The following is a 19,819-nucleotide window of genomic DNA, read 5'->3' as shown; positions in this document are numbered from 1 at the left end:
TACAGACATCTTAGTTAACCTCAAAGTGCTTTCTTTTGAGGAAGGATTTCCTTTAATTGCTAATGAAACTTCCTTTGTGGAAACATCCAACCTTGCCTCCAATATGGACATAGATTCTGTCTATACTCTAGCCAAGAATGAGAGATCAGATGGGGTGGACCCAGGCACTATGGAGCAAATAACACAAAGGGTAATAAAGACTTCTTATGTGGAATGGCTGCCTTTCTTTGTTCTGTTTCTGGAGAGGGGCCATCAGTGATAGGCCTGGCCTCCCATCCTTTCTCTAGGGCCCCATTATGCGGTGACTAAGCTTCACCATCCATAAATGAGGGATCAGGTCTTCTCTTCCATCACTGTACACATTGACAAGGTCAAGGGAGAGTATGGTGTCCAAGAAAGCAAAATTTTACTTCCAGAATCCATCATTTTGTCATCTGGGTGCCCTGCTCACATTATCACACAACTGTCTGCTCCACAAGTCCTTGGATTTCTTTGGGTCACAGCCCCTCTGAGGGATTTGATGAAATTTGTGGGTCTACTGTCCAGAAGAAAAAACATGCACAGTTTTTCATATATTTTTGTATCTCTGAAGCCTGGCCATGAACCTAAGTTTAGAACCTGTGGTAAAAAACAACAACAACAAGAACAAAAACAAAAACTGTGGTCTACTATTTTTCTCAGCTTTCCATTGTACAGCAAAGGAAACAGGCCCAAAGAGTGAGGAGGACCTGCTCAAGGTTACCTACTGAGTTTATAGGAGGATTGAGACTAGACCCAGTCTTCCAAATCTCTGTCCAGGGTTGCTTTGGGATATAGTAAAGATTTGTGAGTGAAAGATGGATGCCATGCATATCATGCATACTCTAAATCAGTTGACACTGTGGCAGGCTCTCATGGTACATACCCTATACTTTTCCTTTGTGGTACTTCTCAGTTTGTTACCATATATTTATTTTGAGTGATTGTCTTCTTTGATACACTATAAGCTCCTGAGGGCTCCTTGATTGCCTAGACTAGGTTTCCTGCACCCCGCCATCCTATCCTTGAGGCCTAGCATATAATAGGTATTTAATAATTGTATGAATAATTCTATGATTGTATATGATTGGATGAATGGGTGTGGTGAGTGTGTGTATTTATCTCAGTTAAGTGTGGAGATGGTCTCTATGTTTTAGGGTAGATTCAAGTTTAAGGGAAGTTGAAGTCTGAGGCTGAGTAAGGAGAGAAGTGCCCCAGAACACACAAATGGGATCCAGAAAAAAGCAGCAGTTTGGCATTCTGATAATTTTTTTCTGGCCACTGGTTGAATTCTGAATGTTGTCAACTACTCCATGTCAAAACACTCCTTTTATGCCTTCTGGCATTTCATACTCTCCTGGGTTTTTCCTCTTGCCTTTCTGGCCACTGCTTCTCAGCACCTGTTTGTAGACTCATCCTTTTCAACTGGAATTCTAAACGTTGAACACCATAGCTCAGACCTGAGTCTCCTCCGAATCACATCCAGTCCTACAGCTTTAAACACCATCTATATGCAGAGGATTCCTAAGTTTATATCCCCAGACTTCTCTGAATTTCAAAAACCATACATCCAATTGCCTATTTGACATATTCATGTGGACCTGTAATAGTCAAACTTAACATGTTCAAAATGGAGCTTTGATTGATGCTTCTTCAGTCCTCCCATCTCAACAATGACACCATCTACATAGTTGCTCAGGTCAAAATTTAGTAGTCTTCATTTCTTCCTCTTCCTCTGACTCCCTAATTTTTTTTATTTTTATTTTTATTTCTAGTTTTTAATTTTTTTTTTTAGTTTTTAATTTTTAAATTATTTTTATTTTTAAGTAATCTCTATGCCCAACATGGGGCTCAAACTCATGATTCCCAGATTTTACCAACTGAGCCAGGCAGGTACCCCCTCCCTTTACTCCTTTAATCAATCACCAATTCTACCACCGAAGATGACCACTGCTCTTTCCTAGCCAAGCCACTATCATGGCTCACTCACAGATAACTTATTTTTCCATCTGAAGTAGTCCTTCCTTGCTGTGGTTACTCTTTATCATGTTATTTGATTTCCTCTTTTTGTGGCACTTATTACAAACTGAGACCCTGTGTACATACTGAATTTATTATGTTTCTCTAACCAGTATTTAAAGTCTGTGGGTGGGCAGCCCGGGTGGCTCAGCGGTTTAACGCTGCCTTCAGCCCAGGGCGTGATCCTGGAGTCCCAGGATTGAGTCCCACATCGGGCTCCCTGTGTGGAGCCTGCTTCTCCCTCCGCCTATGTCTCTGCCTCTCTCTCATGAATAAATAAATAAAATCTTAAAAAAAAAAAAGAAAAAAAAAAACCCTCTGTGGGTGCAGTGCCCTATTTCATTCATTCCACAGGTATTTATCATAGGCTTACTAATCTCTGGTACCTGTTGAAGGTACTAGGGGGATAGAGGTGTGGTTTGGAGAGGAGAGTGTGTGGCAAGAACTTCCCTTCAAGTTTGAGCAGCACAGACATGGAAAGTAGATCTTGCCTAGGCCATGGACCCCAGAGTCTGAACACTAGATGAAATAGTGGCTGCTGACTTGCTAGCAGTTGCCACTGAAAATGTCATGAGACTAAGGGCTGGCGTCAGCTGGAAATGATAACCCAATAATCCCCCAAGGGACCACAATATACAGTGAAGCTGCTTATGGCTTCCAACTGTTTTCACAAGAGGTCCCCTAAGAAAATGTTTGCTTCTCACTCCCATCTCAACACTACAGGACCAAAAAGAAGAGGGACTATAAGAGTACCTGGAGCTACAAGTTGGGCTACTGCTAGAGGATTTGAATATGATATTAACAATATTAAGTCTTAACGATCAGAATGAGAATGAGACTGAAATGATCATTTCACATTTATACCTCACAAGCTGAAACAGATTTCTTAACTGGCATAAATGTAAACAAAGTGCATTATAATAGGACTACATGAAGCTCTGAGCACAAACAGTCGCAAGGGGGACCCAAGCCCATCTAGGGCTCTGGGAGGGATTCCTTTATTCATTTTTTTAAAAAAGATTTATTTATTTATGAGAGACAGAGGGAGAAGCAGGCTCCATGCAGGGAGCTCGATGCAGGACTCGATCCCAGGACTCCAAGGCGCCAAAACCGCTGAGCCACCAAGGGATTCCCCCTCTGGGAATGACTTCTTAAGGAAATGATGTTTATGCTACGGCACAAGGTTCTTTCTCCCTTAGACACAGTTCACGCTCCCCATCCCCCAAAATGTCAGACTTTTTCACTTCTCACCACAAATGTACTGCTCCACCAGCCTGGAGGATTCTCTCCGCTTCCCCCTCCTCAGTCTAACTCGTACTCATCCTTTATGCTCCAGCTCAAAAGCAAAGCCATGGCTGCCACCTCTCTCCAAAGGAGGATTAAGCCAGTCCCTCCTCTGAGCTCCTGCAACACTTGGGTACACTGTGTGGGGATTGTGCATGTACTTGCTTGTCTCCACCACCATACTGTGAGCTCATAGTGGCCCAAGAGCCCAGCACGAGGCAAGCTCACTTGGTCTCTGCCGAACGAAGGAATGAACGAATGATTTAGTATTTAAAAGGCGTTGGCGCCAAGCTGAAGTTACGGGAACATGTCAAGGCAGAGGGGTGAGCTGAGCTCCTTGGAATGTTGTCTTCACAGAACCGATCCTGGGTCAGGCTGATGTAATGAACCAACCTATTAGAAGAATCTCAATAGAAAATAGGTCAGTTTCTTCCTCTCGCTTTAAGAACTAGAGGCTTCGTTTCCGCGCCTGCGCATTGAGAGAGTAAACTCCTCTCTTTTTCACCCCCCCATCCGCAGTGCCCCAACCTGCTGCAGCCTCCTCCCATACTCCCCTTCTTCCGGAGGGGTGATGGTTCGTTCCAGAGCTCCCGGCTCGTTTTAGAGGGTGGCGAGCATAAATAGTACATCCCATCGCCTTCATTACCTTCCGCTTTTCTCGTCCCCTCTGTTCTATTTCCCCCTACCAAATGAAGCTCAATAGGCTGGCCCAAAGAAGGAGGGGGAGTCGGGCTGAGGCGACCGGTCTGAGCCGGTCTCTGGCGCAGGCGCAGTGCGGATAAACAGGAAGCGGGCGGTGGAGGCAGCGGTGGAGGAGACCTAGGGGTTTCGAGGGGCAAACAGCGGAAGAACTAAGATTATCCGGAGGCAGCAGAATCTAACTGCGAACAAAAAGGAGGTTTGCCTATCTGCCTCCAGGGGACGAGAGGTCGTGGCCTCGCTCTCCACTTAGGCTTCCAGCTCCCCAGCTTAGGCTGAGGCAGCGGCTGACAAAGGGCTCTCGCCGGTGCCGCCGCCCTTCTCATCCGGGCATTCGGGTCCCTGCGGAGAGGGAGGGGGAAGGGTAGAGGGGGAGGGGAAAAGAGCAGGAAGGGCGCGCGCTTGGAGCCGAGGCCCTCTCCAGGGCTCCGGGCCGGCGGCCCAACGGACGGAGGCCGAGGAGGACCCGCAGAGGTGGCGGCGGCCGGGGGCAGGAGGATGGTGCAGAAGGAGAGCCAGGCGGCGCTTGAGGAGCGGGAGAGCGAGCTCAACTCCAACCCTGCCGCCTCCGTGGGGGCATCGTTGGAGCCGCCAGCAGCTCCGGCCCCCGGAGAAGACAGCCCAGCCGGGGCCGGGGGAGCAGCGGTGGCCGGGGCGGCAGGAGGGGCTCGGAGGTTCCTATGTGGCGTAGTGGAAGGTGAGCGCTTTGACGCGGGCTGGGCGAGAGCGTCCTCCCTCCCGTTCCCCCCCGCTACTAACACATTCTTTCCTCTTGAGGGGGGGTGCTTTAGGAGGCTCTAAAAGGGTGTCGTCCCCCCCCCCCTTGGATCTGAAACTTGACCCTGCTTGGACGAGGCGAGACGCGAGACGGTGGGCCAGCCTTCAGCCTTCCCACACGTTGTTAGGCAGCGTTGAATTCTCTGGCTATTAACAGGCCTGACCCCACCCGCCTTGGGCTGGCGCCAGGCCTGCTCTTGCGGAGGCGGCGGTAAGGAGCCTGGTGTTAGGCTCAGAGTTACACGTCTTTGTACCTCGGGATCCTGTTCCCTAGGGTGGGCTCTTCTAATGGAACACCGTATAAAGCGCTGCTGTCCTCACCCTTTGGAAAAAAAAATCAACGCACACGGACGTGTTTGTTGTACGCCTAGAGTCCAGAGACGGCACGGTCCGCCTAGGATTTTACAAATTCCCCTTTGCTTGGTGTTTTTGTTGGGGTCTTTCGTTTTGTTTTTCGCTGGCCAGTCCCCAAGCACCCAATCTTTAGAGATTCTTTTGCAGCCTAGAAAATTGTCCTTTGCCAACTGCTGTGCTTTGGCTCTAGAGCGTTGAGTTTAATACTATCAAAGACACGGAATTTTAATTTAGGGACTGCAGAAGAGGATTAAAAATGCCCTTCTGACTTCCTCTCTTACCCTTTTCTTTTCTTTTTAAGATTTTATTTATTTATTCATGAGAAATACACAGAGAGAGGCAGAGACACAGGCAGAGAGAGAAGCAGGCTCCATGCAGGGAGCCTGACGTGGGACTCATCCAGGGTCTCCAGGATCATGCCCTGGGCTGGAGGCGGCGCTAAACCGCTGAGCCACCTGGACTGCCCCTCTCTTACTATTTTCATTTAAAAAGAACGCCAGACCTGACTCTCTCTTTTTTTTTGGGGGGGGGGGACATTAAGGGGAAATGGTTTGAAGACTACTACGGTTTATGGATATAGCGGACAAATATATTGAACTGAACATTCCAAGGAAGCATGAGTTACTTGCGTTATTGTTTTTTCTTTGAATACAGAATGTATTTTAATTTTCTGAAGTTTTTTGGCCTACCTAGACTTCCCTAGGTGTTTATTAGTTGTTTCTAATATATAATGCTGTGCATGGGAGTAACACTGTATAAGAATCAGTCTTTATAAAAAGCCGAAAAGGTATGGAGAAATAGAAGGGTTGTCCTATGGTTGAGACCTTTAGCTTTTCCAGTGTTAGCATATATATATTCATTTGAAGGATGAGTGGTGATTGTGGCATTTTAGATAAAGTTTAATTATAGGGGAGAACAGACTAATAGATAGCTGCAGTAAGGAGTGAAACAATTCACAAGTTAAAGGTCTTGCAGAATTATGGGGAAAGACGATGGAAAACTACTTACGAATTTGGAAGTCGGTGGTTTTGAAAACATGATTGCTTTGGGTGTCTTAATCTGTTAGTGTATTCACTGGGCTTGTTTCTGTATAGGGAGATTTTAGAAGGAGTCTGTATTTTGTCATCAGAGATCTTGGGGTGGAGGGTTGAGGAGTTATCCTAGGGAATCTAGAAATTTTAGATCTAGAGTGAAGCTGAAGAACTTTCCTGTTACATCTTCAGTAATTATGGAAAAAGATCCTTGTGGTTTAAATAAGTTGGTTTGTTTTTTTAGAATAGTATTGAAAGAGAACTACTCAGAGAATCTGTTGTTCCTCTTCCCCCTATATGTATTTTTTCTTGATGACTGAGCGCATGGGCGGGGGAAGGGGCAGCACATTAAATTGATACCATTCTTAAAATGAATGAAGAAAAGAAATATTGTAGGTATTGTAGTTATTGGTAGGATTCCTTTTTAAAAATTTTCTTTCCAGGCAGCCCTCTCCCGTCCCCTCCCTCCCCAGGAGCCTTGTAGGATCACTTTGCTCTCAAACCTTGCTTTCCTGCCAAAAATAAAAAATAAATTAATAGTTTTTATCCCCCCCCCCGCCCCCAGACCTTTGTTGGTCATAACTCGTGTGATAGCACGGTTTCCTTTTTGTGGTGACTTAACTGAAACCATGAACCTGACTCTCCGCAAAGTTAGGGTTTCTGAAGGTAAAAATGTTTCTTTTGTATATTGAAACAATTCTAAAGGAGCGTTCAGTGCTTCTTCTTTTAAGAGAAAAATGATAATGCTAAGGGTTGTAGGAAAGCTAGAAAGACTTATATAAAAATTTAATGTTTTAAGTTACTTGTAAGAGATAACTGAATTGTCAAGATTGAAAATGCTGCAGTTTCATACATAGGTATGCAATGAATTTTTCTTGGGTTGTCATTGTTCCTGTGTGTGATGCAGAGTAACCATCCTTTCTAGATTGGAGTATAATACATGACAGAAATTTCAGTTTTGGGTAGTCTCTTAAGCAGACTGTGTGTGTGCGCGTTTTGTGTGCGTGTGTGTATGAAGAGCATTTTGTGTTCATGATACCTCTAATACCACTACTTAAGTCATTCCTTTGCAGATTTGTTTCCTGCAGTATGCTTTAGTAGTGCTTTTGCCCCCTTCTGGGACAGTGCAGCAAATCACATTCTTGAATTTTCAGTTGTTCAAACCTTTGGTCAAGGATTGTGACTATTTTGAGGTTTTCCTATTTGGGCCAGCTCCAATGTTGAATTTGTTGTAAATGTAGCTTAAGGCATTTTTGGTCCTTTTTATTATATCAGGTACTTAAAAATCATAGAATTATTTCAATCAGATTTTTTCCTAATTCTGTTCCTGATTTTTTTTCCTACCTTTTTACTTTCCTGCCCCTACTCTAAAGGCAGTTTAACTCCTCTCTCAGGTAGTAATTATTACTATTAGTTGTTTGGGATTACTTTGCTTTCCCTTCCTCTGTTGTAAGATTGAGATCTTTTAAAAAGGTAGGCTTAGGGGTTGCTGCTGGGTCAGTCAGTAGAACATCTAACTCTTGATCTCTGGGTCATGAGTTTGAGCCCCACTTTGGTGTGGAGATTACTTAAAATAAATTAGTTTTAGGAGTGCCTGTCTGGCTTAGTGAGAGGAGCATGCAACTCTTGATCTTGGGGTTGTGAGTTCAAGCCCCACAATAGATGTAGAGATAACAACAAACACCTTTTTAAAAAGTTAGATTTAAACATATTTGGTCTTTTTTGGCAGTGAAAAGAGATGATGTTTTGGTGTTTTAAAATAACTATTGTGTAAAGCAGTAAGTGCTAATGGTAGGAAAATCAGAAAATTTACCTAAGCAAAAAGAGAATAACAGTTATTTTGTAGTATCACTGTCCAAGATACCTTAATGTTTTACTAATATCATTCAGATACTGGTATATTGTACACACTTTTTTTTTACAAAATGGGATTGTGTTGTATGTTTTGTAATCTGCTTTTATCAACAGTTTACCTTATTTTGACACTTGAAAATAATTTCATTCTTACTTTGAATCTAGGATTTTATGGAAGACCTTGGGTTATGGAACAGAGAAAAGAACTCTTTAGGAGGTAAATATTTTACTTTATGAAGTAGAAAAAAAGTATCCCTTTTGTTTGAAGAAAAACTAACACTGAATAAGCCAGGTGCATTTTGATGATTTCTCAGTTGCAGAAGTTATTTTACCTTGGTCTTTTACCTCTTCTTCACTTGTATTAGGGGTTCTCAAAGTTTCCTGGGGAAGCTGAATAGGTTTTGGGCTTCACCTGTATTGCTCAGAGCTGTTGTTTTTATTTAAGACTTTAATATGTTGACATCCTTGTAATACTTAATTTTTTACAATTCCACTGGATTACAAAAAGGCTAAAAGCTATTGTTCCAGAATATTAGTAGCTGTTTAAGAGATGAAAATGCTCCAAGAAAAGGGAAAGATTGTGATTTACAGCCTGTATATGTTACCTATTTACACATATGTAATTTTCTTTCCCTTAAGGCTCCAGAAATGGGAATTAAATACATACTTGTATGCCCCAAAAGATGACTACAAACATAGGATGTTTTGGCGAGAGATGTATTCTGTGGAGGAAGCTGGTAATCTTTTTCTTTTTAATCCATAAATTCAGAATATGTGAAGAAAACAGCTGTATTTTAAATGTAGCTGTACAAAAATTTTATTAACTATTTCATTCTTTTATTTGTAGGTGGTTTCCTTTTCTATCTGGTAATTTTGTGTAGATTGAAAGAGTAGCACGAATGATGCACAGCCATGGTATGATTCATGGTTATGCTGGTCTGACTCCTACCTGTTTTGTAATCATAAATTGTGCTTTTTAACTTTTATTAGTGGCCTGAACAGTGGGCCACTGGACAAAGAGGTGTTGAAGTGGGGGTAGGCCTAAGGCAACACAAATGAGGCACCTGCTTTGGGTGTAAAGTTTAAGGGACTCCAAAAAAATCAGTGGTCAAGGTAAATAACATGCAATTTTTATATCAAAAGTAATGCAAATCCATGAACAGGATACCAAAATTTTAAGTAAAACAGGATCAGTATCCTTTTGCTTCAGACTCGAATATGGCTTGGTCTTGACCACTTGATTACTTGGTCCTGTCTTTATTTAAAATAAAGACCTCACCGTAGTCTAGGCTTGTACTGAGGTGAAAAGCTATCACAAACTATCTTTGCTATATGTCCTCTTATGTTGAGTTAAATACATAAAATTTGTAAATAAGGTAGTACATAACAGAACCTTCTTATAAATTAAATAAATGTTGCTTTTCTTTTGGGACTTGTAAATGGGAACCATTTTTATACATGAAATTAAATGGTGTACACAGGTAGCTAACAAGATACTTGGTTACAGAGTGTAGCCAAGGCGCTGAAGGCAGAAAGTTTTCTTAAATTATGAAGAAGCAATTAAAATGTATCCCATCTCCAGCTAGTGTTGTCGCTTACTACTCTATATAATTTAAGTATGTGTTGAACTTAATTTTTTTTTTGGTGGTGCTGGTAATGAAATTTTATGTGATCAATAATCAAAATGTGTCAAATGACTATCTTGAGATAATCACTGAAGGTTATATAAAGATACATCCTGTGGTGTAAAGAGTAGGATTTCATTTTACTTAGGAAAATTGGCTATCACATTTTAAAAACTTAAAATTTGTAACGAGCATTTTCCTGTAGTTACAAAGATAAGGATTGCTAAGGCCATCACTTAACCCTGGTTATTAGTAATATACTTTCTTTTTGGGATCCCTGGGTGGCGCAGCGGCTTGGTGCCTGCCTTTGGCCCAGGGCGCGATCCTGGAGACCCGGGATCAAATCCCACGTTGGGCTCCCGGTGCATGGAGCCTGCTTCTCTCTCTGCCTGTGTCTCTGCCTCTCTCTCTCTGTGTGACTATCATAAATAAATAAAAATTTAAAAAAATATATATATACTTTCTTTTTTTCTAAATTATAAAGTAGTTATATTTAGATTTTTTTATTTAAGAATTTCAGTTGTTAGAGACCACAAAAACAGAAACCACACATTTCAAAAACTGTAGGAAATAAAAATGGTTTTTGTATAGTAAGAGAAGTGATGCTTTAATATTTTTGGGAAATGGTAATGGAAGAGAATTCTTTGATTTTAGGGTGCCATTAAGTCACATGAGGTTTGTGGCATTTTGTGTGGTCTCGTCACATTGCACATGACAATTTTGTGAAACTTAAGGGACTTTTCTTTTTCTTGACCTATTGTAATTTGAAGAAAATGACCTCTTTAGTTGAAAGGTGGAAATTCTTTTAGTTTTCTGTGCTGCTTCCTAAAAACATGGACTCTCTTCTTTAGAGCAACTTATGACTCTCATCTCTGCTGCACGGGAATATGAGATAGAGTTCATCTATGCTATCTCACCTGGATTGGATATTACCTTTTCTAACCCCAAGGAAGTATCTACACTGAAACGCAAACTGGACCAGGTAACTTTGTTACTTTTTCATTATTTTTCCCTGAATCAGTATTTGAAACTAAAAGTTTTCTGAGTTGCTTTTATGAAGTTAAAAGGAAACCAAATTTTGAGATGCCTGGGTGGCTTATTTGGTTAAGTGTATGACTCTTGATCTCAGCTCAGGTCTTGATGTCAGGGTCATGAATTCAGGCCCCACGTTGGGCTCCATGTTGGACTTTAAAAAAAAAAAAGGGGGATCCCTGGGTGGCGCAGCGGTTTAGCGCCTGCCTTTGGCCCAGGGCGCAATCCTGGAGACCCGGGATCGAATCCCACATCAGGCTCCCAGTGCATGGAGCCTGCTTCTCCCTCTGCCTATGTCTCTGCCTCTCTCTCTCTCTCTCTCACTGTGTGCCTATCATAAATAAATAAAATAAAATAAAAAACAATAACAAAAAAAATTAAAAAAAAAAAAAGAAAGAAACCAAATTTATACTTGCATATATATATATATATATATATATATATATATATATTTTTTTTTTTTTTACTTTAATGCTCTTCATAAAAGGATGTTTTGTGAGCCAGGAGAGCTTTAGTGGAGGCACTAGTGCTTCTCAAACTTTAGTTTGCATGAGAACTACCTTAAGAGAAATGCTTAGAAGTACTTAAAAGAATGCTGGTAGGGTCCATTTCCAGAGATTCTTAAACTGACTTGGAGTGGGGACTTATGTCAGAATTCAGGTTGTCAAAAAAAAAGAAACAACAGGTTGTCGAGAATCATGTTTTGAGAAACTATGTTATTGGGTACTTGACTGAAATTGTGGCCAAAATTACAGAAGCAGAGTTTTACCTGTTAGATCTCCATTCCTTCAATTGATATGGACAAGAGAAATAATTCATTTTGGAAGTAGTTGGCTGATTTCCCAAGATTAGATGGAAAATAGACTAGGTAAACATGTAAACTTTGGAAAATCTGATTGGAATATAAATTCTGCTTAACATAAAAACTGCACATCTTTTCTGGTAAGTTTGCTGATATGTAATACATATATGTATGCATGTTTCTTTAGGCAAAGGTTTATATTTGTTTTAAGATTTATTTTTTATTTACTTTAGAGAGTAGTAGGGGGAAGGGCAGAAGGAGAAGAGAGAGTCCTAAGTAGATTCTCCACACTGATCATGGAGCCTAACATGGGACTTGATCTCATGACCCTAAGATCATGACCTGAGCCGAAACCAAGTCAGAAGCTTAACTGACTGCATCACTTAGGCACCCTGGCAAAAGTTTGTATTACCGATGGCGTGAAGATGATTAAAAAAAAAAATTTTTTTTTTTAAATTTTATTTATTCGAGAGAGGCAGAGACATAGGCAGGCGGACAAACAGTCTCCATGCAGGGAGCCCAATGTGGGACTCGATCCTAGGACTCCCAGGATCATGCCCTGAGCCAAAGGCAGATGCTCAACTGCTGAGCTATGCGTTCCTAAGATGATTAAAATTTAATAAGGTTAAATTTCCATGAATAGGCTTTTTATTTATTTATTTATTTGGAGACTGAGCAGGTGATGGGAAACAGGTTTTTTTTTTTAGGTTCCACACCCAGCATGGAGCCTAATGTGGGGCTCAATCTCACAACCCTGGGATCATGACCTGAGCAGAAATCAAAAGTTGGCCACTCAACCCACTGAGCAACCCAGATGCCTCCATGAATATGCTTTTTAAGAGCCTGTTTTCCTATTTGATCAAATACTACCATGTTCCTTAGGATTCATGGACTAGTTAGGTTTATGTACAGAGATTAATTAAGATCAATGTGTCTTTAGGACTAGAACAGGCCTAGGTTCTTCATCTTTTGAGTTCACTTATCATTTGTGTTTTGGGGTTTGTTGTTTCTTTTTGGCTTTTTTGGTCTTCTGTAATCCTCAGCCAGGGAGATACGATAGGTCATATTGTTGGAAGCTTTGATGGGACATACTGCATTCAAACCCAAATGAAACATGCTTCCTCAAACTTGTCTGGCTGCTTAACATAGAAAATGTGAAAATGGTTTTGGCTTTGAACATTCTACTAAGGAAAATGACTTCTAGATGAAATATTAAGTGTCTACTCTAATACTTGGAATCCTGTTTTTTTTAATGTCCTCTCTACGCCCAGTGTGCTGCTTGGAACTCACAACCCGGAGATCAAGAGTTGCAAACTCTATTGATTGAGCCAGCTAGGCACCCCTTGTATTTTTACTCTAAAATGAGCTGCTAAAGGGACACCTGGGTGGCTCAATTTGTTGAGCATCTGACTCTTCATTTCAGCTCAGGTCATGATCCTGCGGTCTTGAGATTGAGCCTCATGTCCATGTTGGGCTCCTGCTCAGCAGGGAACCTGCTTGTCTGTCCCTCCCCCCCCTTGCCCTTACCCCTACTTGCATGTGCCTGCATGTGTGTTGGGGGGGAGGGCTCTCTCTCAAAGGAATATTTAAAAAAAAAATAGCTGCTAAGACATCTTATTTGTTTTTTTTTTGTTTGTTTTTTACCTTTTTCTAGGTTTCTCAGTTTGGGTGCAGGTCATTTGCCTTGCTTTTTGATGATATTGACCATAATATGTGTGCAGCAGACAAAGAGGTGTTCAGTTCTTTTGCTCATGCCCAGGTCTCCATCACAAATGAAATTTACCAATACCTAGGAGAGCCAGAAACTTTCCTCTTCTGTCCCACAGGTATTGTATATAATGGCTTTATATTTAACTAGTCTTCTTGAAATATGTCACTTTTAAAAAATCATGTATGGGTTTTTATTGTCTTATGCCTTCTCCTTTTGGTCTATAAAGATAGGAATTCTTTTTCTAGAAGACCTTTCTCAAGGCTTACACTAGAGAAATTTTAGGGACTAATAAATGGCAACTGAACAAGCAAAATATTTTCATGTATTTTTAGTACTGAAGTATTTGAACATTATATTTTCAGAATTAAAGGATATATTATCAAAATGAAAAACTAGAAAAAAGCAAATTTACATTGCTTTTAGCTTGGTCACTTCTCATTTCCTCCTACTTGTTCCTTTTTTCTGCTTGTGCATATCTGTATCCTTTTTTACTCTTCCCACTTCCATCTGGGCTCTTATTTCCAGTAGTCAGCATAGAAAATTTGCTAATCCCCACTCCCCACCCCCCAGTTCCTTCCCCTGAAAATGTATTAGCCTCTCTTAGTTCCCTCTCAGGATTTGGCTTATGAGAACGTTCCCTGACTTGATTTATTTTTCAGGAAGAGATAAAGATAAATAAATTAGTTTTAAGAAAATTTGGTCTGAATTTATTTAACTTTGTGTGTATGTCTGTTTTCGAGTACTGTGAGGCATGAACCTTATCCCAGTGATCTGATACTACATAAATACTAAAATAATGTTTAATGAGATTATACTGGGAATTACTTAATTCACTGCAAATTACAATTTAGTTGCAGTTGGGTACTAATAGCCATGGGCATAATGGTGCATTCTTTCTGTTATGATATTATCAACTTGTTTTATTTGGCCTCTAATTGTAATTGAGAAAATGTAGGCAGTTCAGAAGTATGCAGAAAATGCTAAAAATTCTAATTATTTAGTAAGCTTGTATTTTTAGTGACTGTAGGATTGTAAGGCTTGATCTGTTTTATTGGAAGAATAATATCAGATTTTGTGAATTGAATCTTTTATTATTTTTGAGTTGCTTCTTCATTGAACTACCCACTTGAGTTTACTTCCTTTGGGACGTGACGTGGAGGCTCTTTATCATTTGGATAAAAGGAATTTAGAATTGGTAGACTTTTTCCCCCACATTTAAAAACCCGTGACCATTTTATTTCTGTTTTACTTAATTCTCCCTCCTACATTCAGAATATTGCGGCACTTTCTGTTATCCGAACGTGTCTCAGTCTCCTTATTTAAGGACTGTGGGTGAAAAGCTTCTACCTGGAATTGAGGTGCTTTGGACAGGTAAGTCTTAAGATTTATACAGTGTAAATATAGTTAACTAGAACTTAAATAATTGGTTGTTCTGGTTAATTGGATACTTTGTGAAAACTGAGCCTGAACCAGAAAAACTTTGTTAAAATTCTCTTTCTTGTATGAAGTATACATTTTCCATTTAATATAAAAAACATCTTTGAGGATTTTGCAGTGAATCTGCATATTGTTTGTTGATAAATAACAGGGAACTGGGCTAAAGGGTATTGATCTCAGCCCTAGGAGAGTGTTTTATTTTATAAAATGAAAGCTTTCATGTGGGATTGACAGCTAATAATCAATAACCTGTATTATAATGGAAAAATAAATCGAATAAATCATTTACATGAAAATTTGTTTCATAACGTATCAGTTTGGGGAAGCCTGCACAAGCCTCTTAATCTTTTTACTACTAATTCCATTTCTAGAAATGTGATCTGAGGAAATATTGGGGAGTGGTTGGGTAAAACTGAGTGAAAAGACGTTTTACTATGAAAAGAAAAATTGTTAGAAGGTATATATAATGCAAAATACAATAAAGAATTGAATGCAGGGGGCACCTGGGTGGCTCAGTGGTTGAGCATCTGTCTTTGGCTCAGATCGTGATCCCTGGGTCCTGGGATCGAGTTCTACATTGGGCTCCCTGCATGGAGCCTTCTTCTCCCTCTGCCTCTCTGTATCTCTCAGGAATAAATAAAATCTTAAAAAAAAAAAAAATTGAATGCAGTGTATTTTGAAGAATCACATTTGAGGGTCTTTTAATAAATGGTTGTCATTATTTCTAGGTCCCAAAGTTGTTTCTAAAGAAATTCCAGTGGAGTCCATTGAAGAGGTTTCTAAGATTATTAAAAGAGCTCCAGTAATCTGGGATAACATTCATGCTAATGATTATGATCAGAAGAGACTGTTTCTGGGCCCATACAAAGGAAGATCCACAGAACTCATCCCACGGTTAAAAGGAGTTCTTACTAATCCAAATTGTGAATTTGAAGCCAACTATGTTGCTATCCATACCCTTGCCACCTGGTACAAATCAAATATGAATGGAGTAAGAAAAGATGTAGTGATGAGTAAGTAGAGGGCTTAATCCCTGGCTTTGGGGGGAGAGCTGGAGTTAAATAGAGCTATTAGCAAGTGCGTGTTCCTTTGTTGTCATAATTTAAGAGATTTTTAAAGTATGTTATATAGTCCTGTGAGTGAGATATATATGTGATAGAAGAAGGGCTGAAGGGCTGAGTGGCTTTGGATAAATTATTTAATAACTTCTTGGCCTCCGTTCTTTGCTTTTTTCCCCCCTCCACTTCTTTGCTTTTAAAATGCTGATTTAGGAGAGGCACCTCCATGGCTCAGTGGTTGAGTGTCTGCCTTTCTTTGGCTCAGGTGGTGATCCTGGAGTCCTGGTATCGACCCCATGGGGAGCCTACTTCTCCTTCTGCCTATTTCTCTACCTCCCTTTTTGTATCTCTCATGAATAAACAAATGAAATCTTAAAAAAAAATATCGACTTAGTCTTTGAAGTCTGAGTACTAGACAAAGAAGTCTAGTACTTGTTCCTGTTGTCGCTAGAATTCTGATTCCATTTGTGTTTTCTGGTGATTTTTATTAAATGGGATATTTTAGATGACTATTACCCAGAATTACTTTGTATATCTTTCAGAGTTCAACTTCTATTTATGGAACATATTCTGTATTCTCTTTTTTTTTTTTAATTTTATTTATTTATTCATGAGAGACACATAGAGATAGGCAGAGACACAGGCAGAGGGAAAAGCAGGCTCCATGCAGGGAGCCTGATGTGGGACTTGATCCCGGGACTCCAGGATCACGCCCTGAGCCGAAGGCAGATGCTCAACCACTGAAGCCACCCAGGCGTCCCCATATTTTGTATTCTCATTTTGGACATTGGCTTACTGATTTTTTTATTCATGAAAAATTGCTGATTGCATTCAAAGTAAGAGAATTAACATTTAACATTTAAGCACGTATTAAAATGTGGCAAGTCCACCTTCCTGGCACTAGGATACAAAGAATAAAGTATCTCACTTTTGGAGAACATAGTCTGGTTTTGAATAGAGCATATAGATGACTGCTGTTATTTGATAAATGCTGAGGTAATGGTCTACAAAGTGCTGTGGGAATACAGAGGAGAGAGTGATTACTTCTGTTAAGCAAAAGTGTTGGTAAGAAACAATATCATAGAGGGGGAATACTTAAATTGCATCAGAGAACGAGTAAAAGTTGCTGGGCCTTAAAGGGTTGGTGGGCAAGAGATGAAAACACTAGACACTGGACGCCTGGGAGGCTTGGCGGTCGAGCGTCTGCCTATGGCTCGGCCTGATCCCGAATTCCTGGGATCGAGTCCCGCATCAGGTTCCTTGCATGGAGCCTGCTTCTCCTCCCTCTGCCTGTGTCTCTGCCACTTTTTCTGTGTCTCTCATGAATAAATAAATAAAATCTTTAAAAGAAAACAAAAAAAAAAAAACACTAGACACTGAAAATTTGAAGTTACCTGAATTTTGGCCCATTTGGGAGGTATGGAAATGAATGTCACATTATGATGCTTAGATGTATGTAGTCGTATAGTTGTGTTCTGTTTCTCGGTGGGTTTTTTTAAAAGATTTTATTTATTTACTTGGAGAGCGAGCGAGCCCAATCACAGAGGAACAAGGAGAAGCAGACCCCCGCTGATCAAGGAACCTGATGTGGGGCTTGATCTCAGGACCCTGGGATCATGACCTGAGTGAAAGACAGATGCTCAACCAATTGAGCCACTCAGGCACCCCTGTTTCTCAATTTTGTACTCCTATTTCCAATTCTCTTGGGTTAATGCCTCCCATTAAGGCTCATTCATTGTGGACACACATTCCGCCATCAAAAAATAAAATAAGGGGCACCTGGGTAGCCTGTCGATTAAGTGTCTACCTTTGGCTCAGGTCATGATCCCTGGGTCTTGGGATGCAGCCCCATCAGTGGTGCCTGCTTTTCCTCTCTCTGCTACTCCCCTTGCTTGTTTTATCCCTCCCTCCTCCATTCAAATAAATAGATAAAAATTTTTCAACAGTTTTTAATAATTAAAAAAACCTCAATCTCTGTATATCTGACACCTACTTTTTTTCTCTTTTAAGGCAGAGCATGAAGCACATTAAGGAGTAGTAGGTATTAGCCAGACTGGGGTGTATGCTGGGAAATAAGGAGGAAAGCTAAGACTAAGATTTGGGATACTAAGCCAGAGTTCAGACCTTAGTTTTTCTAATGCTATTCTGGTTCAGGGCTTCATTATATGCTTATTTTATTGTCTGTGTTCATATGTGGGTTCTCTATTGATTCCCCCCCCCCAATACAGTTGTTAATTTGCTTATTTTTTCATTTCATAATGATTTGCCTGCTAAGTTATAAGCCCCTGAAGGGTTGGGAGTGTTTTCTTTATGGAAATCATAGTGCCTTTAACCTCATATTCCCAATGATTAGTACTCAGTGAACAATTACGAATGAATTTTCCAGTGATTCTAAACTTACTGTTCCATGTTTCTTTTTTTTTTTGTTTTTTTTTACTGTTCCATATTTCAATTGGGATGTTATATTTAACAATGCATTTAGAATGACTCTTAGGTGAAGTGGATCAGTTAAGGTTGTGTTTCCGTTTTTATGTTTAAGGTTTGTTCTTGTTTCTGTTCTGTTTCTCTAGTTGTACTCTATAACTGGTGCTTTGCATTTGTCCCTCTCATCAGGAGGCTTTTGTAATCAAAACTTACGTTCTGTTTTTTTTTTTTCTTGCAGCTGACAGTGAAGACAGTACTGTATCGATCCAGATAAAGTTAGAAAATGAAGGCAGTGATGAAGATATTGAAACTGATGTGCTCTATAGTCCACAGATGGCTCTAAAGTTAGCTTTAACAGAATGGTTGCAGGAATTTGGTGTACCTCATCAGTATAGTAGTAAGTTTGGCCTGGCCCTTCTTTGTAAGGGGGTTAGATCACAAGGTTGAATCATGAAGATAATTTGTGATGTGCCTGTCTTAGGCCCACCAAACAAAGTAAAATTTTTACAAAGGGATCTAGATAATAAGATTGTTAACAACACCCCCCCCCACCCCCAAACACACACCTTTTTTAAAGGTTTTGGTCTTAAGTAGTTGTTATCTTGATGGGATGCTAGTTTGTTCTAAAAATGTCTTTCTTGGAATAATTGTTTTTAGATCTAGATCTTCAAAAGAAGATAATAATACACGTGTATTATTTATCATGTTTCTTTTTTCCTTTCTTCCCTCCCTACCTCCATGGTGGTTTAGACAAATTGCACTTTTCTCAGGGCTTAATAGTATTTGGAATCTCAAACTGAGGTTGCAGATATCATAAGAAGAAAGCATTTCTGCTAGATTTGATTTGTTCTAATTCTGATTATCTTTGTGGCTATTTGTTTTTGTAGGTAGGCAAGTTGCACACAGTGGAGCTAAAGCAAGTGTAGTTGATGGGACTCCCTTAGTTGCAGCACCCTCTTTAAATGCCACAACTGTAGTCACAACGGTTTATCAGGAGCCCATTATGAGCCAGGGAGCAGCCTTGAGTGGTGAGCCTACAGCTCTGACCAAGGAAGAAGAAAAGAAACAGCCAGATGAGGAACCCATGGACATGGTAGTGGAAAAACAAGAAGAAACAGACCATAAGAATGACAACCAAATACTAACTGAAATTGTTGAAGCTAAAATGGCTGAGGAATTAAAACCAATGGACACAGATAAAGAGAGCATAGCTGAATCAAAATCCCCAGAGATGTCTATGCAGGAAGATTGCATTAGTGATATTGCCCCTATGCAGACTGATGAACAGACAAACAAGGAGCAGTTCGTGCCAGGTCCAAATGAAAAGCCCTTGTACACTGTGGAACCAGTGACTTTGGAGGATTTGCAGTTGCTTGCTGACTTGTTCTACCTTCCTTATGAGCATGGACCCAAAGGAGCACAGATGTTACGGGAGTTCCAGTGGCTTCGAGCAAATAGCAGTGTTGTTAGTGTCAATTGCAAAGGAAAAGACTCTGAAAAAGTAAGTATGCTTAATTTATCCACTTCTCTAGCGTGGGTGGGTCCCCATGTGATGGTATGGAGGAGGTCTTAAATGAATATATACTGGTAACTAGCTGAAATTTGACCACATCTTAGAATATGCTCTAAAGGGAATGTGGACTCTGCTGATTCCGGTACATAGAGTTCCATAGTTTGACCTTAGAGTGAAGAAT

General features: G+C 40.3%; 1 protein-coding gene across 1 annotated transcript in view; it reads left to right on the top strand.

Annotated features, from left to right (window-relative positions):
• The first annotated feature begins 4,077 nt into the window (after positions 1-4,077).
• Positions 4,078-19,819, top strand: part of OGA (O-GlcNAcase) — a 28,058-nt gene continuing 12,316 nt past the window's right edge. Inside the window, exons 1-9 of the mRNA XM_055346106.1 lie at positions 4,078-4,717; positions 8,202-8,253; positions 8,676-8,773; positions 10,513-10,643; positions 13,150-13,321; positions 14,479-14,577; positions 15,372-15,656; positions 18,364-18,522; positions 19,013-19,626. Coding sequence (XP_055202081.1) covers positions 4,519-4,717; positions 8,202-8,253; positions 8,676-8,773; positions 10,513-10,643; positions 13,150-13,321; positions 14,479-14,577; positions 15,372-15,656; positions 18,364-18,522; positions 19,013-19,626 — 1,809 coding nt within the window. The 5' untranslated portion in view covers positions 4,078-4,518. The remainder of the gene's footprint in view (positions 4,718-8,201; positions 8,254-8,675; positions 8,774-10,512; positions 10,644-13,149; positions 13,322-14,478; positions 14,578-15,371; positions 15,657-18,363; positions 18,523-19,012; positions 19,627-19,819) is intronic.

This window comes from Nyctereutes procyonoides, unplaced genomic scaffold (assembly GCF_905146905.1).
Source record: "Nyctereutes procyonoides isolate TBG_1078 unplaced genomic scaffold, NYPRO_anot_genome, whole genome shotgun sequence".
Lineage (NCBI taxonomy): Eukaryota > Metazoa > Chordata > Mammalia > Carnivora > Canidae > Nyctereutes > Nyctereutes procyonoides.
Note: the sequence above shows the minus strand (reverse complement) of the source record. Positions and strands in the feature narration are given on the sequence as shown.